This window comes from Homalodisca vitripennis, chromosome 4, assembly GCF_021130785.1.
Source record: "Homalodisca vitripennis isolate AUS2020 chromosome 4, UT_GWSS_2.1, whole genome shotgun sequence".
In the NCBI taxonomy this organism is placed as follows: Eukaryota; Metazoa; Arthropoda; class Insecta; order Hemiptera; family Cicadellidae; genus Homalodisca; species Homalodisca vitripennis.
Window position 1 is genome coordinate 106,705,911 of NC_060210.1, and position 18,027 is coordinate 106,723,937.

At 32.8% G+C, this 18,027-nt stretch overlaps 2 protein-coding genes across 2 annotated transcripts in view; one reads left to right on the plus strand and one right to left on the minus strand.

The window, feature by feature from the left end:
* The window catches only part of LOC124359916 (diacylglycerol kinase eta), a 66,578-nt gene that overhangs the window by 33,815 nt on the left and 14,736 nt on the right, over positions 1–18,027 (minus strand). Inside the window, exons 9-12 of the mRNA XM_046813051.1 lie at positions 17,393–17,538; positions 13,471–13,650; positions 5,957–6,116; positions 528–587 (exon numbers count right to left, since the gene is read on the minus strand). Coding sequence (XP_046669007.1) covers positions 528–587; positions 5,957–6,116; positions 13,471–13,650; positions 17,393–17,538 — 546 coding nt within the window. The remainder of the gene's footprint in view (positions 1–527; positions 588–5,956; positions 6,117–13,470; positions 13,651–17,392; positions 17,539–18,027) is intronic.
* LOC124359917 (dynein axonemal intermediate chain 7-like) lies at positions 1,337–5,321 on the plus strand. Its single transcript, XM_046813052.1, has 3 exons — positions 1,337–3,611; positions 4,295–4,384; positions 5,071–5,321. The coding sequence occupies exons 1-3, from the start codon at positions 1,554–1,556 to the stop codon at positions 5,248–5,250; spliced, it is 2,328 nt and encodes a 775-aa protein (XP_046669008.1). The 5' UTR covers positions 1,337–1,553; the 3' UTR covers positions 5,251–5,321.

Sequence of the window (18,027 nt, forward strand, 5' to 3'; positions counted from 1 at the left end):
TTACATCTTACGGGTTTTTGACAGCTGAGAAAGGGTTTAATCCTCGGAATGTAGTGTTATGTTTTTCTAACTTATAACAATGGCAAATGTCGGAAATGCTATTATTCTTTTAAATCCTCCATTATAAAAAAAATTTGAAAAGGGTGTAACAAGTATTTGAATTTAAAAATTGTTCTTATGGAGTAAACCTCAAGGTTGTTTCACCACAGTCAGGTCTTAAGATTCAATATGACCAAAAGTTTGAATTTCACACTCCACGATAAACAACATTAACAACAAATTTAACATTACAATTGAAGTGTCTCTTATTATTGTTCATGACGGATTACAAAGTTAAAACCATTATAGAGTTGCATTTACTTGTTACATCATATTTTTCAAAGAATTAACAACATAACACTTTTCTCAGAACTCAATAGCAGGAGAAAACCTATATTTGGAATTTAATCTGTTACCAAGCATAAATAAATAACCTTCTTCATTACTATAAAATTACAGTTATTACATGATTAGGAAAAAATTCTTACTGGCTTCTTTTCTTGTTCATCCTCTTTTTCCTTCTGCTCTTCTGAACCTTTTTCTTCTTCCTGTAAAGAAATAGTAAATTGAATGAAAACATAAAGCTAATTTTAGTTGCATTACTAAATGAATCTCTTTGTGCCCAGTAATACGTTAGTACACATATACGGGTAAAATGATAAATTGTTTAAAAACAACTTGATTCCTTCCTACAAAATGCACTTTGACTTGGACAAGCAAGTTATTAATTAAACTATTAAGCCTGGTTTGTTTGTGTTGATCTATTGATGAAACTTACAACTAATACTACGTGTACTAAATGGTGTCAAACGTCAGTTACATGACAAAAATACAAATATATTCAATTTAATTCAAACAGCTTTATTAATTTATTATTATTATTATTATTAACAGCCTCTGAAAAAATGTATGAACACTCACTAAGAATGTTATTTCAACTTCCATATTTCATATTAATAGCTATTTTCATTTTGGAAACAAATAGTAATCTTTTTCAAAAGCAGTACAAATAAATCTACTGTAGTAGCATAGGAATTAACAATTCAGCTATGCAATCAAGGGAGAATGGAAGAGGAGAAAAACATGCTTTTAAATTCACCAATTGCAAAAATATTCAGCCTCAAAGATAAATAATAAATTATGAGTATGATCAACTGGAGCTGATAAATATTACATGGTATAAGAAATTAAGGAAGCTACATTAAACTTAATAATTGGATAGTGCTGTACCAAGAAAACTAGTTTTATTGACAGCATGAACAGTTGTTGCTGATATAACAGATGGTATCTAGGCAACAGTTAGATCAATCAGCAAGCAACATTCAATTGTTTGGTGGCCATTGAGGTAGAGTAGTAAGTACCTGTTACAACATTTTCATTAAATTTATTGTAATATTAATTACACTAATAATCAACAATTCATTGAATAGACCATTTAACACAATAAATATTTTATTTTTAAAAATAACTTCAAAACTTCAAGATCTGTTTAAGCTACCAACATTTCACAAAAAATGGCCAAGAAAAAATTAACAAAAAAGGAAAAACAACGGTTAGCAGAAGCAGAGGCAAAAAGGAAGGCTGCAGAAGAAGAAGCAGAACGACTTAGACTTCAAAAAGAAGAAAAGGAAAGATTAAAACGTGAGGCCAGAGAGGCAAAAGAAAGAGCAGAAAGAGAAGTTGCAGAGCATTATATCAGAATTGAAAATTTAGGTTATTCCTGTGAACTCTTTAAAAAAAATAAAGAAGTAAAACTTCAACATGACATCGCTCTTAGGGAGGCAGAAGAATGGAAAATGTATTTGGAATGTAATGGCCTTCCGAATCCAGGCAATGTTTCAGAAATGAATACATATTTATTTTTGTGGAAATTAGATAAAAAAACCAACTATATTGATGACAACTTACCAAAGACTCAAGAAGTACTAAATTTGCTGAATGTACTTAATAGCCTAATTGATAACCCTCTAAATAACAGCAGAAAACAAATTGATAATTGGAAAGAAGTTAGGGATGATTTCAGAGAGGAATTACAAAATCGACTGGATAAGTCTTCATTTCATTTGCTTCGACAACTAGAAACAAATATGACTCAAGTTGATCTTGAGATGGTAACATATTTAAAAGAATGTCCTTATCTGACTCTATGTCTGTGGACCTTACTTAAGATTCCAAGAGCGTTTAATGATTCTAGACCTCCACCCTTCGTTGAGTTTCCACAAGTGGGAGTCACTATTCAATTGCCACCTCGATTAACTCATACCTTCTTGGTCGTACGAGCATTGTGGGTTAAATATGACCATTTTTCAGACCTCTGCCCAACTTGGGAAGCCAAACCACTACCAAATGAATATATGAGAAATTTAAATGATGTAATAAATGAAGAGTGGGAAGAAAAACAAAAAATCAAACAAGAACAGGAAGCAGAAGATGCGGCAAGATTAGAAAAAATGAAGAAAAAAACTAAAAAAAGATATACTCTACCCCCTCCAGAAGTAACAGAAACTGGAACTCAGAGTGACCCCACAGCACCAGTGGGAACTGATAACAAACCGTCTGAGACCGTACCCGCAGCTACAGATTTGCCATCGATACAAACAAAACACGAAGAACCACCCCCGCCAGAGCCAGTTGCTGACAAACCACAAGAACCACGGAAGAAACCCTCTGAAATAATGGAAGAAAGAGAACTCTTGAAAATTAGTGAATTGAGAACTCATTTACAGGTAATAGTAGAACCAGGAGAGCTCAACATGAGGCGGTACACAGTGCTCGGAGGTGTGTTCCACCTGGACCTGCTAGAACAGCCTCCACAGCCCAAGATACTACAGGACCGCACTCTACTAACAGTGTTAGAAGGGGAACACAAGTTGCAGCACATAGACTACTATGAGGAGTACCGCGTGACATTGCCTGACAAGGATAACACAAGTGACGAGACCGACGCAGAGACTAAGGCGACCATGGAGAGTGAGCAGCTCAAGTTGGTTGCCATAAACATTGCTCTGCCCGAGTCTGTGCTATGGTTTGAGCCACCCACAGCAGTACAGTGGAACAGAGAAAAGAAAATATGGTCTACTTCAAACATTCATGATCCCAAATTCAATGAAGAAAAACAAGTTTTGTCCTTTAAAACCGGTCTGATGGCTCCTGTTGGTTTGGCAACATTTCGGTTCGTGAATCTACCGTACCAGACATGGGAGCTTCGTCCAGACTGGAAAGGCCCTCCTGGAGGAGTTTTCTTCAGTGTGACTGCGGCAACAGTTATAGTAGAGTTTATTATCCGGGCGAACCAAGTGTGTATGAATCAACTACAGAACGCTACCAGTACAGCACTACAAGATATAGTCGGTACATTTTATCCTCCCCACCAACTGATGAGGCGGATGCGTCAGGGTGGCATCGATTTGTTCCCTCAGCACGACGCCTACATCTACGTGGAAGGTGTCACACAGAAGCATTACACAGCTGAGAACCATCTGTATGACTGCATGGCACTCTGCAGCACCACATACAACTTTTCATGGTCTAGATGGAATCTCCTAGCCGGCCGTAATAATATGGTCATGCAGGTATTGTGCATAACATGTGTAATATTTTGATTTAAGTATTTATAAACAACAATGATTAAGTAAAAATAAGTAGTGATGGATAGCATACTGACAGTAATTGAAAGTTTCTTTATAATTTTTCAATATTGTGTGTTTAAATAATAGTCTCATTGCCTGTTACACCACATAACAAGTACAATACAGACACACTTTTAATGATAATGTTTATTGTGCAGTGTTGGTGCATAGAGTTAGTGTAAAGATGGCATGTGGGACTACTTAACTGTTAGGTTTCAAGAGTAAGTGAGGATGTTAATTATAAGAAAATGTTAATGATTAAGAAAAAATAATAATTAGGATTATGCTTTTTAGAATTAGTAAGTGAACACATTGTGTACACCTAAAAAGTGGTGTTATTGGTTCTTACACAGTTTGTAAGTTGATAAAAATATCAAAAGAATAAACTGGCTTTTAAAAATTATAGTTAAAAAATTGTTCAACTTATATTTTTAAATAATTTAATACTACGTTATTCCTTATTCCAAACAGAGGTTATAATATTCATGAATTTGTATCAGATTTTATAAGGAAATTTTGGTCAATTGTTATATTTTAATGATCTAACTAATAATTTACCTATTATTACATTCTGATCATACGGTAAAAATATTAAAAAATTCTAAAAGCATGTGATTGTTTAAAAGGTACGTGAGTTCATAGACCGAAAACGCCTGCCTAATTACCAGATGCTTCATGTTACTCCCCTGAAGGCAATCATTGTCGACTGTACTGAGGTATGGATATGTGCTGTTTAAAGTTCATTATGTATAGTACTCAATTAACATGTTCATTACCAGAGCTTAAAGTACCCCGGGTAATTATCCATGTGGTAATTTTAAATACTGAGACACTCTGCAGCTTAAGTGTTAAAATTTCAGAGAAAACATTTTCTACAATGTGAACACAAAAAATGATGATTAACATACTTGTACATGTCAACTTATACTGTATTAGCAAAATATTCTTTATTACTAAACTCTCCTATCTTATGGGTAGTCTACTTTTAAAATGTCAGTCACTACAAAGATGATACAAGTTTTATTTAAAAAGCAAAACATTGTAAGAACTGAAAATATCCCCCCCCCATAAGTTTTGAGATTATGGCATGTGATAGACTTCCTAAAGAACTGTGTTTCTTTAAAGCTCTATTCTATGCATTACGGTGATGTAACAGCACCAGATCTATTCACAACTATCCAAAATCTCATATTGGTTCTGTCTAGAAAATGTGAGCTAGACTCCAAGTGCCCTCAAGCCTTTGACTAATATTATTGAAGTGCAAAACCACCAGAGTTAGTTCATAACATACAGTGTACAATCTCACTAATAATTCTTGAATCACTAGATGAATATGTTATTCACTGAGGAGTCACAAAACTACTAGGCTGTGTGCTTCACTCATTTTCTATTGTGTCGTTAGGTGAGTCAGGCATTTTCACACCAGGGGGTGGAAGGGATGGAGTTCTACCCTGACCTGTTTATGCTTGTCTCTAAACACGCCAGCTCCAGTTCCAAGGAAAAGATTGCTGCAATCGACCAGGATCTTGTACAAACAGTCTACCAAATCCTCCATAACACTCGGGTGCTGAGTTACTCCTAAGAATTAACACCTCTCTGTTGTTATTGTAAAATTATGACTGCAAGAAATGTTCAAATAAAACTTAGAAGTGATCATTATTTATGTATCTTTTTTATACCCTTCATATGTTATTACTAATCAATTTACGATCACTTATTTAGATAGTAAGTAGAGATGAATCCAGCGTTGCAGTAACTTTAATGTTCGGTACTATTATATACTTGATTCTTACAAATTGTATTTTTTGCCAATTTTACTACATATCCCACTCTACTGTTTTTTAATTTTACATATGAATTTTCAATATGATTGTACTAATTTTGTTTACAATCTGATTTATTCTCCTACTTCTCGTTGCCATGGTCGTTACCCACAAAATCCATAAAAATATTTGTTAACGCTCAGCCAAAACCCATGGAGTGAAATGCATCATCATAAAACTCAGTGTTACCTTCATAGAAATGAAGCGTCATGGAAAACTTAAAGTCTATGGGTCATTTTGTTTCCCAGATAACAAATTTCCAGTGCGTACAGATAGACAGACAGACAGAAATTAAATTTTTACCCCATGAGTGATAGGCTTCGCTAAAACTCAGCCAAAAACAATAAAACCAGTTTCAACCCATATAATATTGATTATTGTTAACCTAAAGGAAACATGAACGCCTGATGGTATTTCTAAGTTTAAGTGTTTGATGGACCATTAACATGTTTCATCATGACTCACCGGGGGTTTTAGGGTTTGCTCCTCATCCTGTAGTGACTCAAGAAGCAAGTCGAGCTTGTTCTTGAGTACCTGACATTTGTCACTGAATTCTTTGTCACCCTGGCCCAGGCTGAGGTCTGCAGCTCGCATGGAGAAATCCTTCACAGTCTCACAGAGGACTCTACACATCCATTACAACACAAGTAAAACAACTTCAATTTGTTTCTAGACAGAGTCTGATATATTCAAAGTTCTTACATCCTTCATCTAGTACTCTTTAATAATTATACAACTACAGACAATATATTTTGCTCAGGGAATTGACTAACTGCAGCAGTCTACATTTCCGACTGGTTCCCAGAAAATGAACTTTTTTCAAATTAACTGTTTTGATTAAAATTGAATTTATATAGTATCACATAGTGAGTGATATACGTCTTTAATGTATATTAGCTGAATTAAAAATTAAACTCACTTAAGAGTTATTTGTATGTATTATTTGTATTTTTAATATATCATAAAAAAATAGAAGATTGGTTTCATAAAATAAAAAGTTACAATTACAAATTAGGGGGTTGACTATAAAAATAAGATATTGCTAATTGTCTAGCAATATTTTAACAAGACAAGCAAACAAGAGAGTAATTTTACACCCTCATGTCTCCAAATGTTTTCATAGGTACACTATAAATAATCAGATACAAAGAATTTTTCGTGAAATAGACTTATTTACGAGGGGTATTAGAAAAATAAGGTTCCCATGATTTTTTCAAATAGACAGCTCTATATTTCTACTTAGTGTTATACATCAATTTAAAACTTAAAATTTAAGCTATTTTTCCACATTATCACCGTTTCTGTCCAAACACTTTTGTAGACAATGCTCCAATTTTTCTATCCCCATGTTGTAGAATTCTGCCGCCAATCCTTTGAGGAATCGAGTAACCTCTTCCTTGACTTCATCATCGGTACTGAAGTGTTGGCCACCCTATTGTTCCTTTAATTTTGGGAATAAGTGATAATCACTTGGGGCTAGGTCTGGGCTGTAGGGGGGATGGGGCACAACAGTCCAGCCAATATTGTCAGCAGTTCTTGAGTTTGACGTGAGACATGAGGTCGAGCATTGTCATGGAGAAGCCTCACACCACTGGACAATTTTCCTCTGCGGCGGTTCTGGATCGCGCGTCTCAGTTTTCTTACTGTGTCGCAATATCTGTCAGAGTTTACTGTGGTTTCTGTGAATGGTGATTCTCCGATCTTCAAGCAATATTGTCTCAACTTTTTGAAAAACTCCATCTGAAACTGAAGGCCGTCCACTTCGGTTTTCATCGTGAATTTCCATGCGGCCTTCACTGAATTCTCTACACCATTTCCGAGCGTGTTGAACAGATATGCAGTTTTCCCCATAAACTTCGATTAACTGACGATGAATTTCAACAGGTGAAATCTGTTTTGCATTTAAAAAACGTATCACAACACAAATTCCGCATCTGGCGGTAACAACGATAGGGAGCTCCATCTTCGAAAGCAGCTAGGCCGGCACTGTTGGACGTAGCGAGGCGAGAGTGGTATGGATATAGAGAGGGACAGCTGATGAGTAAGACAGTGTTGCCAGATTTGTCCCAACATATCGCATTCTGTCTCGGTGGCATAGGGAACCTTATTTTTCTAATACCCGTTGTAATATTGGAATATCAGATGGATCTAATGCTGCAAAATATACAAGCTTTATTTTGTACAACAGAAATTCTTAAACATAACATTTTTGTACAATTATGAGTTTAGTACTAGGCTATGTAAAAAAAAAAAAAAAACAGTTGACATTGTTAGATAAAATAAAGTGAAATAAAATTTAAATATGCTACAGTTTTAGTTAACGTTTTATAATACTGCAAGATTATTAGAATTTCCTGTTTTGTAGCATGAATAATAATTATAAAGTATTAAAATCATCCTGCAAATATTCATTTATTTATTGTATAGTAAATGTTGTTTATCAAAGTATTTTAAAGTGGTTTTGAGTTTATTTGATTCATAAATAAGTTTTAGTTCTTGGGGAAGCTCATTACAAATGTTATACAAATATGAAGAGGAATATTTTCAGCCAAACTCAAAGTCACCTACTTTGAGAACAGAAAGCTACATTTTCCTCTAATACTATAAAAATAATTGTTATAATAAATTGGTTGTTTTTGCTTAATAAAATGAAAAATTCAGAAATTTCCATTTAGCCTTCTCAGCTCACATAGATTGTAAAATTAATAATAAAATAAAAACCGTACGTATTTTTTATTGTTTATGGTGCTAAGGAACATTCAACAACTAAAAAAAAATGAGATTGATTTTTTTGAAATCCCCTTCTTGAACTTTTCATCGTCATTATTAATGTCATCTCTACAACTTGAATATTGCGTTATAAACACCTTTTTAAGAAAAATTGTTCTTGTTTGGTACAATACATTAACGATTTATAATTCAAAGTTATAGCTATATCGATGGACCTTTATAACTCAAAGCATCAATGTATAACTTAAAGTTTATGATAACGCATCTCAATAAATCAAAGTTGAACGTTGAACAACTGCGCTTGTAAGCCAATAAACAATCTGCAAACTTTCATGTAAAAAGAAGCTCCTCCACAATTCACCATTAGCTGTAAATTCACCTGTATAATGCAGTTTTCTTTACCATGTTTCGTGATTTGCTATTGTATACAATTGATAATGTGATACATTATCTACATGTATTTTATTTTTCATGGTGCTGTTCTCTGATGGCAGATACTGTATATATGATGTTCAATCAAACGAACATTACCCAAGCATACTGCCTGGTAAAACAATCTAGATAAGTTTAGTAACCTTCCCTCTACACATGAAATCTGACCAGCCTAAATAATCTAATATTATTTATTAACAGACTACTTCATCTTGGATCTTTCCAATATATTGCTATTATCACATGACAATAATTTATAACACTTAATATATTTTCAAATTACATTTCATAACGGAATTGTAGTGATGAGTCCATCCCAGTTCTTAACCCTTTCAGGGCCAGGAGGCAATATATTGCTGCCATAGAATGTGTCTGAAAAGCGCCAGGCGGCAATATATTGTCTCCTTGATATTGGTCGTTTTCTTAAATAAATACAACGTCAAATGATTAAAATTTTATGTTTTTTTATTCCCTGGTATATTTGTAGATAATTAATATGAATATCATTTTTATTTTGGAGTTCTATGCATTTTTATTTCGTAATTGTCACTTATAAAATGTTGCGAAGTACAATTATGCGTATTTCTACAAAATGTGTCATACAAAATTTATTTACGAGAAACATAACACAACATTTTGTATGGATGTTCCTTTCTAAATGTATAATATAATAAAATAGCTTCTCACAGTAAAATTATTTTTACATTTTTGTTATTTGCAAAAGAAAGAATACAAAATTTATGTTATCTATTAAAACATTTTTTTAAAATTTTAAATTACTTACAACTACATCTATATATATTTTTTTTTGATAGGATATATATATATATATATACACACACACGAGTAATTTGGTGCAACTTTTAGGTCATTGTCTAATTTTTATGAAAACTTATAAATTATAATCTAAGAGACTGCAAAATTGCCAATTTTAGCCTGGCACTTTTGACTAGTCACAAGGGGATATGAGATGTGAAAAAATTTTGCAACATCTCATATTTGCTCCTGGCCCTGAAAGGGTTAAAGGAACTGAGAACTGATAATGAATTAAGTAGGTTTTGACAATTCAATTATTTAAGAATTTCAATTCAGAAATTCAAATTTTATAAGCTCGTCATCTTTTGGGAACATTATATATTATATTAAATTACACTATGAAATTAATAGTAATAAATTAAACTATATGTTATTATCAGCATATGTCATGATTGAATTTAACTCTACAGCTGGCATGATAAGAATTTTTGTTGCCAAAGGTTTGATTTGACAACGACGAATATTCGTTGTCTAAGTAGACATGTACAGTTAATTAAATTTAGGGCATATAAGGTCATATAAGTGATTTATTTGGCTGAGCATTAACTATAGTACCGATTTATTGTTTATACTTTGATTATTGAATTCCTTGATTGCTGTAAAAACATCGTTCTCTATGGACAGCTGACGTGAACCTAATATGCATCAGCCAATGCTGTTGTGTCAGCCATGTTGCTGTTGTGAAACTATAAACAAATGCCAAGTTTGGTGTTTGGAGATACGAGTCCAATAGTATTTGTGGAAAAATGTATATTATAGTGTTTTAGTTTTGTTATTACTGTGGTTTAGCTATCTTAGGTTATAGTTTTAGTCGTTCATTATGGGTGAAAACTTTAGTGACTGATCAAGTGATCTTAGAGATTTCATTTTGGAGCATCCTATTTCTACAAGTGATGACAAAGTTTATTGTGACTTTGAGGTAAACCTTACAGGGTTCTCTCAAAATTGTTAAAGTCAGACAGAGAAGTTGTATTTCCATCTGGTGATGTCATTGCCCCTGCTCATGAACTCATGAAACTTCTCAACACGAACTTTCACTTGTGTGCCATATGTGAGTGTAAAAACTTGAAAAAGAAAACCAATTTCTTATGCCCTGGATGTAATTGTGGAGATCACCTTAAGTGCTACTATATGCTCGAACATGGCCCGTCATATCCCACCACTGCGCCACTGTCACACTGGTTTACCCACTCCCCGTTATCCCATTGACAATATCTTATTATTTCGAGAATTATATAGTAAGATTCAAGATATGTTGCTAAATATTAGTATGGAAAAAAAATCTTATTAATCGGACCATTTTAAGATTTGTTTCAAATAAATCTAGTGAATTATAAAAATGTATGATAAATCTTATTAATCAGACCATTTTAAGCTTTGTTTCAAATAAATCTAGTAAATTCTAAAAATATATGATAATGAGCCTACTAGTTGTTTGATTGACATTATATATGAGATATCAAAGATTATGAGAAATAACTTTAAAAGACATGCTTTTTAAATTTGTCTTTTGTATCGATATTCCAGTTATGAATCATCAAGTAATACTGGATGCAAGAGTTGAGGTATTTGATGTTTGATCACAGGAACAACAAAATCGCAGGAAGAAATGCTTTTTTAATTTAATTTGTATCCTCAACTGGAGATAATTCTTCTTTTATATTGATATTCCCGTTATGATTTATTGGGTCAGACCGGACACAATTGCTGAGGTGTTGTTGTTTGATTGGCTTCTCCGCTTGAATGCATGATGTAAATAAACACAATTGAGATTGTTAAATAAAAACTAAGATTATTATTTTAAAAGTAACAGTCACAATCAGTTTCTTCGAAATTGTAATGAAAGACATTACAAATTTATCCTACAATAGCGTTACAGTCATTAGATTGAGCCACCTCATCTGTCGACATGGTCCATTCATATAAACGGGATTGAGAGTACTTATATAAACTTTGTATATATTGTACATAATGTAAATAAGGTAAGATTGAAATTTAGTATTTTATTTTACTTTTGTTTTAACTGTCATACTTATATAAGTATAAATGCAGTCATAGGATTATGTTTACCCTTGAAAGATATTATTTCTTTAGAGATCAACCTATTTAAAAAAATGACTGCACATGCTTTTTCATACAAAGTCATGTAACACATAAGTTTTGAGGTAAAAGTTAGAATAACTATATATTTTTGGAATCAGCAAAAAACTTAGAATAAGTTACATACTTTCAGTTTTGATGTAAAACTTATTGCTAAGCAGTTGCCCAACGGAATGTTCATAAAAGTAATTTCCAAAAATATTTTTGTTTTTAATTTTTATATAAAAACATATTTACATGGAAACAATAGGTTGTTGTTATTACAATGTTCTCCAAATATTTGTGAATAAATTAACACATAATTGTTTACATTTGGACTGGACTACAGTTATAAGATAGGATACATTACAAAAATATGAGTGGCTGTTGAAATAGAGCCGCCAGTACAGAGAAATATAAAAAGAAATACGAGGGCTATTCGGAAAGTTGATTACGTTTTGCGCTGTGGCTGCTAGGGGCGGGACTAGCGCGGCCATCTTGGTGTCAGGATGTCCCACCCCTCAGTGGCTATCCAGCCGTGCTAGCGGGAAGTTCGTGTAGTAACGCATCTAGTCACAGTGCCAGTTTGAAATGTCTGCCGCAATTGAAAATCCCGCCAACTGTGAGGTGCGCGCAGTAATTAGGTTTTTGACTGCCAAAAACTGTAAGCCTATAGAAATCTATCAGCAGTTGTGTGAAGTTTATGGGAACAAGATTATCACTGAAGGTGGAGTGCGACAATGGGTCATTAAGTTTAAAAATGGCTGAACAAATGTTCATGACGAAGAGCGAAGTGGAAGACCCAGCATAGTGACTGACGAACTTAATAAGAAAGTTGAAGCACAGGTCCGAGAAAATCGACGGTTAACCATAATGGAACTCTCGCTTAGTTTTCCTCAAATTTCACGAACTTTGTTATACGAAATCGTCACTGATAAGCTTGGTTTCCACAAGTTTAGTGCAAGATGGGTACCGAAAATCCTGACCAACGTCCACAAAAACCAGCGGATGGCTGCAGTGTTAACAATTTTGGATGCTTACGACAAAGAGGGTGAATCACTACTCGATCGCATCGTAACTGGCGATGAAACATGGGTGAAACATGTTAACTGTGAAAAGGTTATGGCGACCGTTTTTTGGGACAAGAAAGGTGTAATTCTTGTTGATTTCCTGGAACAAGGCACTACAATAAACTCAGAAAGGTATTGCCAAACGTTAAGCAACCTCAGAAGAGCGATCCAAAACAAGCATAGGGGAAAGTTGAGCTCGAAAATTCTGTCTATTTACGATAACGCTCGACCTCACACGGCAAATCGCACACGTGAAGTTCTCGAATCATTCCAGTGGGAGTTCCACCATACAGCCCGGATCTTGCACCAAGTGACTACCACTTGTTCCCAACAATGAAGAAGTGGCTGGCAACGCAGCGCAATTTTTTCCTATAATTAATTTGTTAACTTTTAATTCCAAAACGTAATCTACTTTCCGAATAGCCCTCATATAATATACAGAAATGAAATGGTGACTGTTGGTTATAAGCTTGAATGTTATCTGCAAAACACAAGTTTCACTTTAAGAAACATCAGCTTCTAATATTTCCAAAAACACAATTGAAATAGTGAATTTTGTGTTGTTAATTTGGAACAATAAGTATGCACATAATGAAGTCTTATTGAATGCTTTATATTACACACAATCACTCTTCATTATTTATTACTTGCAATGTTGACACTTGGCTATGCCAGTCTTCAGTTTCTATGCCGAACTGTATGGGTAAACCACATATTTTAAAAACTGTAATTAAAATTAGTAAGTTGTTGAAACCACAACTGAGAACTGCAAATGGAAATCAAAGAACTGTAAACTGAAATTAAAGAACTAACCCATTACTACTAAATTTTAAACCTATACTTAGGACTGACTTGGCTGAAGAGATGATGATGGAATGTTCGTCGGACTGAAGGATCTTTGCTAAATGCGCCACCACGGAGTCTTCATATGCTGCCATACTGTTAACACCTTCTCCCTCCAGTCCACTACTCAGGGTCAGCTTAGTGGAGGATCCCATGGGAATACTACGCTCAAATGTCATTATACTCCATCTATAAAAATGTTTACAACTAACTGAACCTTTATGCTTTTATCTTCTGAACACAATATTTGTCAAAAAACAAGAAAGTATGTAGGTAGTTGAGTCTACAATTAGGGAACAACATTAAGTCTCTGTGCTTAACGGTAATTTTTATTGTTGTAACAAATCTAGTGAACATGTCATCTGAAATAGACCTAAAATAACACACATTATGAATTCAACAGTGAGAACAAATAATTATGTATGTGACATTATTGGAATAAATTTCCCTTTTTTGCAAAGTCATTTTAATAATTTTTAACTTAAATATCAAAATTTACTTTAAATATAAGAGTCAATAAAACTAAATATTGGAGTGAATACAAGAGTCTTTTCACTGCCAAATCTCCAAAATTGTGTACATTGTAGAACTATAAGTAAAATACCACTGTTTGAAATATTCAAAGATTTTAAATAGTTGATTAAAAATAGTGAATTTCACACTATACAGTTGTTATTTCTGCATACTATATTTGAAATAAAGCACACTTCAACTCACACTTTTTAAAATAACACTACACGAGTAGCTGTGTATTATCAGCTGATATAATTGCTATAAGTTCTGCATTTATTACAAATTGTGCATTTGCAATAAATTATATTAGGTATAAACTCTGTGAATCGCGCAATAGGCTAAACAAAAAACAGGCTTCTCTCGACACATCATGAATATCCTGTTACTCCGGAATCCGCTCAGAAGGCATTATTGGTTTAGGTGCAGTACAGGATTTATCAGCTTCTTATCCTTGAGAACAAAATCACAGCTCCCATCCTGGAGTTTTGTCGTATCTAGTTATTTTTATTAAAATCCTAGATACAAACAAAGCCAGAACAGAATTAGAAAAAAATTTACATAGGACTCCAATTGGTTTTAAAAATGATCCTTAGATTTGCATTAACAAGTCCAACTTTATAGTGCAAAATTTTGTGAAAAAAAGACAGGATATTATGACTTGTATTCTTACAGTCAAACTTTAATAACAAACAAATATGCTATTTTAGTGAATATTGAGTGTAAGACTTAATACATCAAGTCAATTATACATTGATAGTCATTCATATAGATAAACAGGTAAACTGTAAAATATTTGTCGTTTGGCTTCACTATATTTGTGAACATACATAATCAATTTTCACTAATCCTAAATTTAGGGCCTAGTACAATTCAAATGTAATGACTATGGCTAAAAATGAATAAGTATATTAGGCCATTTAATTACATTTACATCTTTCAAATTCACTCTATTAAAGACTACAGTATGGTCAATATACACTCAATAGTAAGAATACGGTTGGAAACTGCCAACATTGTGACCTTAAATGTCATATAATAGATAAATCATGTGATAATAATAGCAGTAGTGTACTCGACCCAGGAATGGAGAGTACTTGATATCTGTCCAGATCTAGCTGTTCCGTGAACATGTACTTGCACTCGTTTAATTACCTTGACTTAGGCCTATTTTAAATTATGGGAATTTGTGTGTGTTTTATGTGATTTGAGAGTACCATGGCTAAATTTCATTATCTACATTGCTGATGACAACAAAAAAACAAGTAGGTATTCTCTGACTCATGGGACTGACATTTGATGAAGGTAAGAACCTAATTTTAGTTTACTCGTTCAGTTTATGATATTCCTTGTATCTAAATTTATTGTTATCATAAAACCTATTAGGAAACAAAAAATGAACTTGTTGTTCACTATACGTTCCACAAAATAAGTTCCACTTCTTAAACAGCTTTTTCAACCTGTTCAAGCTCCTGAACCTATTGAACTTCTAAAATAGCTGTGCTCCGAGTTAAAAGGTCATCTAGTTACAAAGTTTCAAACAAATGTTAATTTGGAACACCAATAACAATTAAATCACTGATAAGCTCCTACTTCAAGTCCTTACAGTCACAACTTTCAGAAAGTTCATGCAAGTCATTAATAAAACCATCTACAATTTTCCTTAGTGTTAACTCTTTAAGAAATGTGCTCTTATATAATTAATATTACTTTTGTTCCCAGAGTATAAATCGACTTAGTTTTCAAACGAGATCATTCATACAATCTTTTACTAAGAATAAAAGATGCAAATATACCATTATCTCCAAAACCAAATAGTTATCTGTTTTGGAGGGGGTGGGATCTTAGAATCCAACCCTGAAACTACACTAAACATTTAAAATTGTAAATCTATTTTTTGCTATTGTGAATAGCTAATCTATGTATTGTTCTATGAACTGAACATACTGTACATGTATCTATAATTTATTATGTTTGCCATAGTAACATTTTTTTTATTATCCCCTTTTTCTTTCATAATTGATACAAAGTACAAACTAGTGTTGAAATAAAGCAAAGCAATTATGTAAAAGTTGTATTTCACATCAACAATATCACAAAACCCAAAAATCAATTTTCGTGCAAAAACATGTTATATTAATAAAATTAAATAATCTATAACTATATACTATTGAAATGAAAGATATTTAGATCTGAAAACCAAACAAAAAAGAGGTTTTCTTGGATTCATTATCAATTTAAATAATGTCATTCAACTCTCCTGTTGTATTAATAATTTGTATTTCAATGTTGCATTCTATTTAACTTATATTAATTAGTTTAATAATTTTCTTGTTGTACCTATTTAATATTAAACTATATGATCATCCAATAATATTTAAATGTGCCTCATTATCCCTTCATGACAATATATATTTTATTACTAGTTAATTTTATTAGAGTTATCTTCACTAATTTAAGTTAGTCAAATAAATTTGTCAAAGTTACTTTTATGCACATACTGTAAACAACTTCATGTAGTTGATTTATATTCTAAATTGATTTCACTCTATTACAGCATGTCTATAAATTGTTACAAGACAACAAGTGAACTAGACAGCAGTGACCTGAACTATTATATTAAAACCTTTGAGGATCAATTATTATTTTTCAGTTTTTCAAAATGTTTCCTCTGTCATTTAACCACAGTGACACTCAAGCACTGGGCTTAGTTACATACTAAGACTCCCCAGCACCGAGTATTTTACCAATTTTTAGGAGTTTGTGACAACACGTTATTTAAAGTTTAACAAAAAGAGTATTTTTTAGTAAATATTTAGTATTTTAATTGTTTTTGTATTCTATATGCTTTCAAAAGTGTATGAGTTTTTTCAGCACATGTGACAAGTACAAATGACAATGTATTTCTTCAAGAAAATATGCAAGGTTTCTCTAATCACACAATGGTATGTTCTTGTTTCTTCAGGATGACAAACGGCTTCATGATCAACTTCGATAAATTTCTACCAATTGAAGAGTAGACTCTAGAAAGAATATCTACTACTTAATGTTCATTACCTGGTTCATATATTATTTCATACTTGAAACAAGATACTTTAAGTCTCCAATGTGCAGTTTTTTCATTTTTTATATTTCCAGTGTGTTCAGACTTAACATGTAAGGGTTATACTCTAACATTTACAACTTTCTGCAACTGATTATATTTCTAAACATCCTTAATTGTGTACTTCCGCTAATTTGTACAACCTAACTAGAAGCTTGCTCGGATTACTGTTACTATTCAAAATAACTTAATTTTCTAATACATAAACATTACTAAAAAGCAAAAATGTTGTTAAGGGCCACAATAAAATTTTAAATTGAATAATATACGTGAAATAATTTTTTGCATGATTGATACTATGACAACATATTTATTTACCTATCAAGAATCTTTGCACTGGCTTTCTCATAGCGGTCTAGTAGCTGCGGAATGTGCGTGTCATCGTCACAAGAGGCTCCCCACCCTAGCACCCTGGCCAGGTCATTTCCGGTGCCTAGCGGCAACACTCCCACCTGGCACTGTGTCTGCAAATCGTTTACACTATTCTTTAAAAACTCTGAACATTAAAAATAAACACATACACAAGAAGAATATTATTTTAATTAAATTTAATGTATTGACAGTTTTATGTAAAATATGAAGATGTTGATACATAAACGACAACTACTGATCAATTAGAAGCCTCAATTAACATTTACGTAACACTCTCACACTTACAAAAAATTAAATTTGAGAACCTCAAGAAGAAATTAGATAACTGGTATCAATGATTTCTTATTTCGTTACCGGAACACAAGTCTAGCTACAGGAATACACTGTTTTAATTAGCATCCCTGTTTAGCCATCCTCAAGGCTACACAGAGAATACTTTAGTTTCACCAACAACTCTTACTTTTTATGTCTTAACACAAACATAAACTAGCTAAACTTTAATTTAGCTCATGTTATGTAGTTCTACTAGATAGTTTGTAGTTAACTTTCAAACTCAGGTACTAATATGTTTTGATCAGGGA

What these genes read in the sequence shown, in the direction of transcription:
- LOC124359917 (XM_046813052.1), top strand. Translation starts at nt 1,554, where the DNA reads ATGGCCAAGAAAAAATTAACAAAAAAGGAAAAACAACGGTTAGCAGAA. An exon ending in GTAATAATATGGTCATGCAG is followed by an intron (nt 3,612 to 4,294) that starts GTATTGTGCATA and finishes ATTGTTTAAAAG; the next exon opens with GTACGTGAGTTCATAGACCG. An exon ending in TCATTGTCGACTGTACTGAG is followed by an intron (nt 4,385 to 5,070) that starts GTATGGATATGT and finishes TTGTGTCGTTAG; the next exon opens with GTGAGTCAGGCATTTTCACA.